Genomic DNA, 13,079 nt, shown 5'->3' with positions numbered 1-13,079 from the left:
AGATGATCACTTGCCGCTTGCAAAAGCGCGTAGAAGATCTTGAGCACGGTACCACGATCGGGCAGCACCTCCGTACTCGGTCACACGTTCGGTGTTGATGAAGACGACGTCCTTCTCCCCATTCCAGCGGGCAGCGGAAGTAGTAGCTCCTCCTTAATCCGGCAGCACGACGGCGTGGTGGCGGTGGTGATGGAGATCTCCGGCGGAGCTTCGCTAAGCGTTGCGGGAGAGAGGGAGGAGGTGGGGCGGCTAGGGTTTGGGAGAGGGGGTGGCCGGCCACTTGAGGGGTGCGGCCAAGCTATGGCTTTGTGGTGGCCGGCCCCCTCCCCTATGCCCCTCATTATATAGGTGGAACCCCAAGTGTTGGACTACAAGTCTTCGAATAAGACCCCAACCCAAAACCTTCCATGTAGTAGGGAAACCTACCCAAGGTGGGACTCCCACCCAAGTGGGATTCCCACCCTTCCATGAGGGGGAGGTGGCCGGCCACCTTAGGTGGAGTCCACCTGGGACTCCACCCCTAGGGTTGGGCGGCCATGGGTGGTGGAGACCCTTCGGGACTCCGCCTTCCAAAGTGATTTCTTCCGGACTTTTCTAGAACCTTCTAGAACCTTCCATAAATGCACCGGATCATTTCCAAACTTGGAATATGACTTCCTATATATGAATCTTATTCTCCGGACCATTCCAGAACTCCTCGTGATGTTCGGGATCCCATCCGAGACTTCGGACAATACTTCGAACTCCATTCCATATTCAAGTTCTACTATTACAACATCAAACCTTAAGTGTGTCACCCTACGGTTCGCGAACTATGTGGACATGGTTGAGAACTTTCTCCGACCAATAACCAATAGCGGGATCTGGAGATCCATAATGGCTCCCACATATTCAACGATGACTTTAGTGATCGAATGAACCATTCACATATGATACCAATTCCCTTTGTCACGCGATATTTTACTTGTCCGAGGTTTGATCATCGGTATCACTCTATACCTTGTTCAACCTCGTCTCCTGACAAGTACTCTTTACTCGTACCGTGGTATGTGGTCTCTTATGAACTTATTCATATGCTTGCAAGACATTAGACGACATTCCACCGAGAGGGCCCAGAGTATATCTATCCGTCATCGGGATGGACAAATCCCACTGTTGATCCATATGCCTCAACTTATACTTTTCGGATACTTAATCCCACCTTTATAACCACCCATTTACGCAGTGGCGTTTGATGTAATCAAAGTACCTTTCCAGTATAAGTGATTTACATGATCTCATGGTCATAAGGACTAGGCAACTATGTATCGAAAGCTTATAGAAAATAACTTAATGACGTGATCTTATGCTACGCTTAATTTGGGTGTGTCCATTACATCATTCATATAATGATATAACCTTGTTATTAATAACATCCAATGTTCAAGATTATGAAACTAATCATCTATTAATCAACAAGCTAGTTAAGAGGCATACTAGGGACTCATTGTTGTTAATACAATTATAGCATGGTATATAAACATTTATCATAAACACAAATATATATAATAACCACTTTTATTATTGCCTCTTGGGCATATCTCCAACACTATGTGGATGTGACTTGCCAGATTTGCACGATTCATGGCCATCCCGCAAGTGATTGTTGGTGGCAGTTCAAGAATGATTCTGATGATGATGATGATGGTGGTGGAAGAGCCAACAAAAAGAGTGCCAATGTTGCATCATATGGTGTAGACTCAAATTGGTACTCTGATTCTGGTGCTACAGATCATATCACCGGTGAACTCCACAAGCTTACTACTCAAGAGAAGTACAAGGGCCGTGATCGTGTGCACACTGCTGATGGCAATGGTATGGTTATAAGTCATACTGGTTATTCAAAATTGCATACTCCCCATAGTACTTTACATCTTCATGACATACTTTATGTTCCCAATGCCTCTAAAAATCTTTTATCTGTTCATAGACTTTGTCTTGATAATAATGTGTTTATTGAGTTCCATCCTTGGTTCTTTCTTATTAAGGATCAGGTCACGCGAAGGATTCTCTTTAGAGGACCATGTCATGTTGGCCTCTATCCACTAGTGCCATTCTCTACAGGGTCATCCAAGCAAGCTTTCCTCACAATAAAGCCGTCGTCTTCTACATGGCATCCCCGCCTAGGACATCCTTCCTCCTCCGTGGTGCAACAAGTTCTTAGGAAAAATCAGATTTCATACACCCCAGAAATAAATTCTTATATTTGTGATGCCTGTCAATTAGCTAAGAGCCACCAGTTGCCATATCCTATATCTTCTAGTGTATCCACTGTTCCTTTTGAATTAGTGTTCTCTGATGTATGGTGTCCTGCACCTGCCTCTGTTGGCAAACATCTCTACTATGTAGGCTTCATTGATGATTATAGTAAATTCACATGGATTTATCTTCTTAAGAAGCGTTCTGATGTTTATCAAGTCTTTCTTAATTATCAAGCTTATGTTGAGCGCAAATTCAATAGAAAGATCATTACTATGCAAACAGACTGGGGTGGTGAATATGAAAAACTCAATGGTTTCTTTCAGAAAATTGGCATAGTTCATCATGTGTCTTGTCCTCATGCTCATCAACAAAATGGTTCTGCTGAACGCAAACACCGTCATATACTAGAGGTTGGGCTCTCTTTACTTGCACATGCATCCATGCCTCTTAAGTTTTGGGATGAAGCTTTTCTTACAGCTACTTTTCTAATCAATCTCCTTCCTAGCAAGGTAATTGATTTCCATACTCCTGCTGAAAAACTCCTTGGTGCCAAACCAAACTATGAATCTCTTCGAATCTTTGGCTGTGCATGTTGGCCCAATCTTCGTCCCTACAATAAAAGAAAGCTTGCTTTCCGTTCTACACGATGTGTTTTCCTAGGCTACAGTCCTCTTCATAAAGGTGTAAAATGTCTGGATGTATCTACTGGTCGAGTCTATGTGTCTCGAGATGTTGTCTTTGATGAGACTGTCTTTCCCTTTGCCTCATTGCATCCCAATGCTGGCTCTCGACTTAGCAATGATATTCTTCTTTTGCCAAAAGACTCTTCTTCATGTACTAGTGGGGATGCATGTTTTGATGATCATATGCCTTTACCATTTGTTCCTGTTGTTGCTAATCATACTCTGGAACACAATCCTCAGACTGGTCCAGAGGAAGGCCACTCCGATACTGAAGATTCCAGTGAAAATTTCAGTCAAAATGATGAAGATTTGAGCTCAAATGAAGCAAATTCAGATTTGGCACAAAATGAGGAGCCTGGTACCAGATCCGAGGAGGATTCTCCGCGTACCTCGGATCACTCGCATGCTGATCCCGAGGAGGATCCGCCTGGCACGCCTGGCCTCACTGCTCCCGAGGGCGGGAGCTCCCAGCTGCAGCCGTCGCAGGCGCGTGGCCGCTCCAGGTCCCGGTCCCCGCCTCGCCTGCAGGTTTACACGCGGCTTGGGCGCTCGCGTGGTCCACGCCAGTCGCTGTCTCCAACGCATGCTGGCACCGACTCCCACCACTCCGCGCCTGCCACATCGCCGACCAACACTACTGCTGACACAGCAGCACACCCTGGATCTGAAGCTACTACTCCTCCTGCTGCACATGTTGGATCCTCTGCGGCCGCTCCTGCTACTACTCTTCCTGTGGCTGGAGTCCAAACAAGGTTACAAAAAGGTATAAAAAACCCGAAATTTTACAAAGATGGCACTGTTCGCTATGGTATGCTTGCTTCTTCAGGTGAACCCCGAACACTATCTGATGCTCTCCATGATGATAACTGGCGCAAAACAATGGAGGAAGAGTATGATGCTTTGCTTCAGAATAAAACATTGGCATTTGGTTCCACCAAGTGCTACCAAAAATTTGATTGATTGCAAATGGGTGTATCGTATCAAGAAACGAGCAGATGGCACTATTAACATGTATAACGCTCGTCTTGTTGCAAAAGGTTTCAAGCAAATATATGGAATTGATTATGAAGATACCTTCAGTCCTATAGTTAAAATAACTACTATCAGAATTGTGTTAGCCATTTCAGTCTCCAGAGGCTGGAGTTTGCGGCAGCTAGATCTCAAGAACGCGTTTCTCCATGGTATTCTGGAAGAGGAGGTTTGCATGAAACAACCTCCAGGTTTTGAGAATCCCAAAGTTCCTAATTATGTTTGCAAGCTTGATAAATCTCTCTATGGCCTAAAACAAGCCCCTCGAGCATGGTATTCTCGTATCAGTTCCAAATTACACAGTTATGGGTTCTCAGCATCAAAAGCAGATACCTCTTTGTTTCTCTATCAGAAATCAGGTATTGCCATATTTGTCTTGATTTATGTTGATGATATTATTGTCACAAGTTCTTCAGATCATGCTATTAGTGATTTGCTTAAAGATCTCAATAAGGATTTTGCTATCAAGGATCTTGGAGTTTTGCACTATTTTCTGGGCATTGAGGTCAAGACAACCTCAGCCGGCCTAGTTTTGACACAAGGAAAATATGCTGCGGAATTGCTAGAAAAAGTCGGTATGCTCCAATGCAAGTCAGCACCCACACCTCTGTCCCCTACAGAGCCATTGTCTCTTGTTGCAGGAGATCTCCTTGGGTCTGAAGATAGCACACAGTATCGCAGCATCATTGGTGCCTTGCAGTATCTTACACTGACTCGTCCTGACTTGGCTTTCTCAGTGAACAAAGTATGTCAACATTTGCATGCTCCTACAACTGTACATTGGACAGATGTTAAGAGGATCCTACGATATGTTAAGGACACCATTCATCTTGGTATAAAATTTCGGCCATCTCAATCTACCCTTTTGAGTGCTTTCTCAGATGCTGATTGGGCAGGTTGTCTTGATGATATACGGTCTACAGGTGGTTTTGCTATATTCTTAGGACCAAACTTGATTTCTTGGAGTGCCAGGAAGCAAGATATTGTTTCTCGTTCAAGTACTGAAGCAGAATATAAAGCCTTAGCAAATGCCACAGCTGAAATGATATGGGTTGAAGCACTTCTACATGAGCTTGGGGTCAGATTACAGAAGAAACCTTGTTTATGCTGTGACAACATTGGTGCTACATATTTGTCTGCAAATCCAGTGTTTCATGCCCGTACCAAACACATTAAGATTGATTTTCACTTTGTTCGTGAAAGAGTGGCAAAGAAAAGACTAGAAATTCGGTTTGTTTCTAGTAAATATCAAGTTGCAGATGGCTTTACTAAAGCTCTCCCAGTTAGAAATTTACATGAGTTTAGGCGTAATCTAAATCTTGTACAAAGTTTAGATTAAGGGAGGCTGTTAGAGTTGTATTATAGCACTATACGGATACGGTGTAGTACACCGCACGTATAGCTGCCCCACATGTAATACCCTGGCAAGGGTTATTCTTGCCCCCTATATAACATGCAACCCGGCCCTCTAAGGAGGTTAACCGGTTCCGCTACGTTTGTCAATGTAAGTTTCTAATTGTTATACTATTTTTCAAATCGGTATGGGTTCTGTTATAGTCCTTAACAAATATAGTAAATTATTGATTTCGCAAAGATGGTAAATAATGCATCCTTCATCTCTCTTCCACTACATATAATTAAATACATAAGTAGTAAACAAACTTGCAACCTAGAAGACAGCAAATCTGAAATTACCAAACTGTCCATGCAAGAAGAGGGATATGCTGAAGATGGCACACAATATGTAACACTAAATGATCCCCCTTTTCCCACATGTACATATACTCATATTACTGTAAAGATAATGAATTCACTAACTTGAAAGGGAGAGATAAACACTCTGCATTCTAAGGAAACCTAGCTTGTGCATCCTCCCATAATTATATTGAACACATAAACAACGAATTCCTTTACCAACAAACAGACTCCATTCTTTTAGCAATAAGGCAGTTAAGACTATCCAAATTGGATGTCAAACAGATTATCTTGTACCAAGAGTCGCCACCGATTTCCAAGGAGATCATCTAGTAATAAAATGGAGTATTTGAGTAGCCTAGGAAGCCTGAATCACTAAAAGTAGTCCAAATTTACCTATGCGGCTGCGTGTCGTATCTCTGCAGATTTCACTATTGAATCAGTGAACAGAACATTATCTTTTTTTAAGGTACCACAGAAGCAAATAAAGATATTCTGATGATTCAGTCGAAAGCATGGAAGAAATATTCACAACTGATCTACATAAATAGCTACTTATCTTTTCACATGTAATCATGTATACATGATGTATCCTACTCCCATCCCATCACATGTGAAACAAAACAATCAGGAGCATGCTAGATTGTGTGATTTGGTTTCTCGAAACAAAATGTGTTACATGAGGAGCTGGGTGCAAATCACCTCCTACTATAACAAAATGAATAATGAATTATTAAACCCCATCTTTGCTATGCTAGCTCACAGTTTGATTAGTGTAAATTACGCAGAAGATACGATGCTATAAGCCTATATTCATTGTCTTCTCTTTAGGAACATGACTCATGACTCATATGAAAGAGAAAGCTTTGACAAAATCACAAAATTAAGCGACCCGTGCTTCAGTGCTTGTTCTCCATAATAATTGAATCAGTTTGTATGCTGATAGAACACAATTGTAAGGTTGGAAGTACTACGCAGGCATAAATATGAAACATCATCTATCTTTGTCTAAAGAAAAATAATCTCTATACATAAATCTAGAAATCCATAAAAATTGAATCTTGCTTGTGCTCCTTTTTTGTATATAGATGTAGGCACTTAAAATGATGGAGAGCTACAACACTAAACATAAGAGAAATGAATTTGTTAGGTAAAAACCGAATTCTCTTGTCTCAATTCATTGCAACCTTTCTTGGTTAAACACGCACCAGCTAGAGCATATCTTCACTATTCCAAGTATATGCATTACAAAATAAAACTAAGGCATATGCACACCATCCACAAAAGCTTGCTGAGAATCAGCACTACCAAAACCCAGGTTCAAACCACAGATCCTGAGAGCCATGCCCGTATCTGCACTTACACCACAACACATATATACAAGTACAGAAAAAAATTGGTCGCTTCTTATGATGCATTCCTACAAGCACATGATAAGCACGAGAAAGTCAGAGTCGAGAACAAACAGAATTCAGATTAGTTTCTCACATCCATTCCGAACAAAGAAAGATGCAGGCAGCCGCAGATAAGTCCCGTGACTTCACTGCTGGGCTTCTCTGAGTGGAGGCAGAAGCGGCAGGAGAGCAAGCATCTTGGCCGACGGCAAGGAACTCCTGGCCTTCTTAGTGGAACAACTACACGAGTGGCCTTGAGCAGGGGACCTCGTCCTCCTGTTGCTCGAGGGAGTGGGCGATTTCTTCTCTGCAGGTTGAAGGTCGCCGTGCCTCTGCGCGAGACATCGACCACTCTCCCACCCCTCCTTCTCCATAGCTGGATGGGGGATTTTGGGGATCTTGGAACAACTGAATAGAATGGCGTCCTCCGTGCCACCGCTCGAGCTTCCGGTTTGAGCGAAGGGGAGGGCAACCGGCCTAGTTCCGCCGCCCCGCCTGCTGATTTCATCTTGGTTGGGCGAGTGTAAGGTGCCACCGCGGCTGGGGCAAGGAAGCGGTGCCGAGGCCGAGGTCGAAGGTTCGCGGATTGGGAAGGATGGTAGAGACCTGCGACTTTTTTACAAGGGAAAATTTGCTACGGGACACCGTTATTTTCCGGTCTTTGCTAAAAAACACCGCTAAAACGTGTCTTTGCCTAGTACCATTATAATTTTAGATACGTTTGCCAAAACACACCACTTGACCCAAAACGGAAAGTTTATTTTTTCTGCTTAGGATAACCATCCACGTCCGGTTTAGTTTGGTTTTTCTGGTAGTTAAAACTTTGGCCCAGCCATCTTTAGCTTTAACGGTTTTTTTGGGGGCCCTTGTTAGTGCGTAGGTATCAATTTCTAATGAAAGAAAAGTTTTTTTTCCTTTGCCTTGTTAGTTTGTACGTATCAATCGGATGCAAAAAAAGAAAATGGCAAACATTTAGTCCCAGTCCGAGCCATATTGGAAGTACTACAAGCACCATCGGCATATTAAAATAAGAACTTGGAAAAGACACTTTAAAATGCTCAACACATCCCATAAATTCACAGGTTGAAAATAACCGAGCAGATTGACATGGTTTTGAACATAACCGAGCAGATTGACATGGTTCCAAACTCAACAAGCTGTGGGAGTTCAACTAGCAAAAGTAACAGATCGTGTATATATCCCATATGAGTTCAACTAGCAAAAGTAACACATCGTGTATATATCCTATATGAGTTCAACTAGCAAAAGTAACAGATCGTGTATATATTCGCTCTATTACATATGGCAAATCATATTGAGCTTTACTTTTTGGCCCTTTTGACCTCCAACTTGCGAGTTGTTTTCTTCATGACTTTAGGCTTAGCAGCAACTTTCGACTTAGCTGTGTCCAACCCCGATTGTTTCTTGCGGCTGAAATAATTACACACATGTAAATCACATTGGACAACAAACATCATGTAAATATTGCAAAAGAACTTGCATACTTGATTACCTTCTTGTCATGGGGCTATTGTTGGTATCATCGGTACAAGCAAGTTGTTTTGTTGGTGTGCACATTCCTTGTATAGCCGCAGAATCAAGATCTAATTGCCGCTTACGGCTGTAGAAAAGTATGAAGGCAAGTGTAAACATTTTTGCTAGCATGAAATTAGTGAAAAATTGCATTTATGATTACCTCCGTGTCATTGGGCTACTAATATCCATGGATGGAGCCTGGGCCTTCGAGGGTGTAGTACTAATATCCAGAGATGATGATTCAATGTGTGTAGATGGTGCTTCAGTCTGTTTAGATTGTGGTTGAACTTCAACTGCTTTCTTGCTCCTTTTCCTTACTCTCTTCGGTTTAGGTGGTGCAGGTGGAGGTGCATTCGGATCAAGAACGGTCTCATTGCAAGTTTTCTTCATGTGGCCCTTTTGATGGCAACGTTTGCACGTGACAGTTCTGCGTCCCTTTCCCCCTTCTTCCCATCCTTTGTATCTTCTTGTCCTTGGCCTTCCAGCTGCACGTTTTAGAATAGGGGGCCAAAGTTTAAAGCCAGGGTCTACCTTCGGCCACTGCTGCCTATCTGTCATTGGCCCTACCCAATTTTCATATGCTTTTTTGAACTTGTTAACTGAGTAGTAGTTGTCGATGTAATCTTCCATCTTGGGATTTCTCATGCTAGTGATAACATGAACAGCATGATAGCAAGGCAAACCAGTTATTTGCCACTGCCTACATGTGCATGTTCTATTTGTGAGATCCAATGCATGCCTCCACGGTTGGAGGTCCTTATCAACTCCTTGAACCTCAGCTAAAAGTGCAACGTTTTCATGATCTTTGTTAGAAAATGTGTGGATGTATGGCAATCCTCGGCTCTTAGCATTTACATCCTTGACAACACGAGGAAGAATTTTCCCACAAAGTTTATAAGAAATTCTTCTTCTCAAGTCCATTTTCTCCATTATCATCTGCCTTATTTTATCAAAAAGAGGAATGACTGGAAGAGACTTTTCTGTTCTTATCCAACTATTAAAGGATTCAGCAATATTATTGGTCACATAATCTACTTTGCTGGTTTCTGAGAATTGGTACCTTTTCCATAGGTGTTTGTGGTTATCCTCCAGCCACTGCATGGCTTCAGGAGATGCTTCAAGCATAGGATTGTAATGCTGCTCAAAGCGAAGTACTCTATACGCTCTACAAGCTGGCCACAAGTGCTTGAGGAAGACATCACCACGGAATTTTTTCATGAAGTTCTTGACTAAGTGCCGCATGCACTCTCTATGCTCCACTCCATTTGTGAAAACTTGGGTAACAGCAGCATCTATACCTTTACCCGCGTCAGTGGATATAACTAATCCAGGGGGTGACCCAATAGCCATGTGCAGCCTATCAAAAAACCATGTCCAATTATCAGTCGTCTCTGAACCAAATACACCGTATGCTACTGGAAACATCCAATGGTTCCCATCAATAGCAATGGCAGATGCAAGTTGTCCTTTCCACTTTCCAGTTAATGCTGTTGAGTCAACGCCTACATATGGTCTACAACCATACAAAAACCCGTCGACACATGCACGCAGCGCAACAAACATCCTAGTGAACCTTTGTTTTCCCTCCCCATCCTTCTCGAACTGAATGTCCACTATGCTTCCCGGATTTGTCCTCTCCAGCTCAGCTTTGAAGCTAAAAGCATCCTCAAAGCTAGCATCCCAGTCGCCTTGGAGCTTCTTGAGAGCCATTTCTTTTCCATCCCAGACAACCCAATTTGATATCTTGATTTTGTACTTCTCTTCTAATTTCTTTCGAAGTTCAGTAGGCCCGATGCTAGCATCGTTTGAGAGCCATTCTATGACCCTGTCACATACCCAATGATTATTTGCCATGCAGTTCTTTTCCACTGTCCCTGTGCTTCCGCAATTGTGTTCCCTTGGCATCTTCTTTATCTACGTTAACAAATGTACACATCAAAACCATGTTATAGAATATATTAGCAAAATATATTTATTAAAGCAAAACACTACATACCTGCCAAGTCCTGCCATCTTGAAGTTGGCTTGCATGTATCCTCCACTTGCACTTCTTAGCCTTGCAATAGCCCCTGTACCTTGTTGCCTCGGAATATGGAGCTGCAATTTCATATTCACCCTTTACTGCATATTGCCTAATTGCTTTCTTAAAGCATTTACCATCTTCAAATGTAACACCAACTTCAATTTTGGGGTTCTCAAAATCTGTCACATGGACAATGGTCTCACACCCAACTGTGTCATCCACAACTAGGTCATCATGAAATGACTCACCGGAATCATACCCATCATCTAAGTTAGATTCATCAGAGTCAGTTAGCAACTCTTTGTATTCACACTCATCATCTACGCCAACATACTCAACTTCCGCATCAACCCAATCATCAAAAACAGGTGGTTCGTCGCTGCTAGAAGACTCATGGTCATTATGAGGCTGATGTTCTGGTTTATCAACTTGAATTGAGGGATCAGTTAGATGTGGCACACAAGCAGATGTAGAACTATCCCCTTTGGAAACAACGGAAACCATAATAGGAAGCCTCCTTTCATCCCAATACATGTGTATCGCAGTCAACAACAAAGTTTCATGGTTGATTTCTGCAAAAGACTGCCTAACTTTATCCCAATAAGTGATTAACAACTTCTGACTTAGCCCATGATTTATTTCTTGATCAAGTTCTTCGCTGAAATCTTTGAAATTGACACAATCCCTGTCTACAACTTTCAGTTCATCTCTAGTTGGACGCCATACTTGTGTGCCATTATCGCAAAATTCAGCATATGCACACACCCGGACATCAATTCTGGTAGCTGAACTACAATCCATCCTGTTCAAAATAATACGGATATTACAGACTATATTCTAGAACAAAATACTCTAGTAAGACTGGATCAAGTACGTAGTAATAATCACATCAGTTGGGGTAATCTGAATTGTTACATCGCACCATCAGTACCGAATGATATAGGTATCCCAATGATATAAGCAATCCCTTGATATAACTACTGAATACTGATAAAGTGCACAAAGGTGCAGGCATCACGTAATGTTTTTGGATCATATTCAGCATTCCTTACTACTGAATAATATGAACGGGCTATCTACAACCATGAGGCGTGAGCTAGCAAATGATTTAGTGCTCAACTAAGATCAAGATACATACAGACGTGACTGGGAAACAATCTGGGCAGAAATATACCCTTTGGGCACCCAGGCTGTGTCGCCAACCATGGCCGCCAGCAGATTGTTGTCGAACGCGAGGGCACCGGCGAGTGCGGCCGAGGGCGCCGGTCCCCGGACCCCTCCTGGACGACGTACGCGTGCTCGCCGGCGGTGAGAATCAAAACGGCGGCGGCCGGCAAGATGGAGGACGGCGGTTCGTAAATCTCACTAGGGCTCGTAGCTGATACAGATGCAGGGCTTCCTCCCCTTCATCCCTACCCGTATGGAATTAAAACCAAAGTCTGGTTGGTTTTTTTCTTGTCTAACTAGATGAGAAGGAAAACCGGTTTAATTCTCAATAATCTGGTAATTTTGCAATAAAAAAATAAATATTTTCCGTTTTGGGTCATGTGGTGTGTTTTAGCAAACGTATCCAAAATTATAATGGTACTAGGCAAAGACACGTTTTATTAGTGTGTTTTAGCAAAGACCGGGAAATAACAGTGTCCCGTAGCAAATTTTCCCTTTTTACAACCGTCGATGTGTGGTGGACCCAAGTCGGGGTGGCTTCACATGAGAGACATTCCGGGCGGTAAGAAAAAACCAGGTAAACCAGCCCGAACGAACGGTCCATATGGATTCTACCCGAAATCCAACGGCTGTTAACACCCGCGACGAAAGTGCTCTCAGCAGGTTGGGTATTCAACAGGCTTAAATCTTTAAATAAATACCATGCACATGGCTGGCATAACATTACATTCATCGAAGGTGGCTTTCAATGGATGATATCAGTATGAGCAACAAAGATGGTTGGGGTTGATATAATGTGACATTAGCTTAAATAAGAAATACTACAATAAAAACCAATACTCCATTACTTACTCTGTCGTAAAAGTAAGGCTGAAAGTGCATCTAGTGCCTCACTACTGCATCTAGTGCCTCACTAGTGGAGACAGGCCCTCCTGTCCCGGTCAAGGGTTTTAGTTCAGGTTGGCCAACCGTGACTAACCAGGCGGGACTAAAGGTTGAACCTTTAATCCCGGCCGTTACCAGCTGGAACCAATAGTCCACGTGGGCGCCGCAGAGCACGCTGGGGCACCTCCTTTAGTCTCGGCTCGTAACACGGACCAGGACTAAAGAGTCTCTGCCGCGGCAGGAACTTGGGCACTTTCTGTCCTGCGGTAGAGAATTTATTTTTTTGTGTTTTATTTATTCCTTTCTTCATTTCAAAATAGTTTTTGTATATTTGTACGCATACAGGTTCGTACATACATATAAGATAACTTGTTTTACGATCGAACATATATATACAATTACATGAAAATCATAATTATCGAGACT

The 13,079-nt window shown here is 42.7% G+C and overlaps 1 protein-coding gene across 1 annotated transcript; it reads right to left on the bottom strand.

The window, feature by feature from the left end:
• Nucleotides 1–8,258: 8,258 nt before the first annotated feature.
• Nucleotides 8,259–11,725, bottom strand: LOC127308010 (uncharacterized). Its single transcript, XM_051338770.1, has 4 exons — nt 10,575–11,725; nt 8,739–10,492; nt 8,556–8,663; nt 8,259–8,473 (listed from the first exon to the last, which is right to left on the bottom strand). Exons 1-4 carry the CDS (start codon nt 11,400–11,402, stop codon nt 8,365–8,367), a joined length of 2,799 nt encoding a protein of 932 aa, XP_051194730.1. The 5' UTR covers nt 11,403–11,725; the 3' UTR covers nt 8,259–8,364.
• Nucleotides 11,726–13,079: the final 1,354 nt, after the last annotated feature.

This window comes from Lolium perenne, chromosome 6, assembly GCF_019359855.2.
Source record: "Lolium perenne isolate Kyuss_39 chromosome 6, Kyuss_2.0, whole genome shotgun sequence".
In the NCBI taxonomy this organism is placed as follows: domain Eukaryota; kingdom Viridiplantae; phylum Streptophyta; class Magnoliopsida; order Poales; family Poaceae; genus Lolium; species Lolium perenne.
The sequence above is the reverse complement of the archived record's forward strand: the minus strand, read 5'-3'. Positions and strand labels throughout refer to the sequence as shown.

Coding starts and splice junctions, on each gene's coding strand:
- LOC127308010 (XM_051338770.1), bottom strand. CDS start 11,402: ATGGATTGTAGTTCAGCTACCAGAATTGATGTCCGGGTGTGTGCATAT. Junction 10,493..10,574: donor AAGATGGCAGGACTTGGCAG/GTATGTAGTGTT, acceptor TTGTTAACGTAG/ATAAAGAAGATGCCAAGGGA. Junction 8,664..8,738: donor AGTAGCCCAATGACACGGAG/GTAATCATAAAT, acceptor ACTTTTCTACAG/CCGTAAGCGGCAATTAGATC.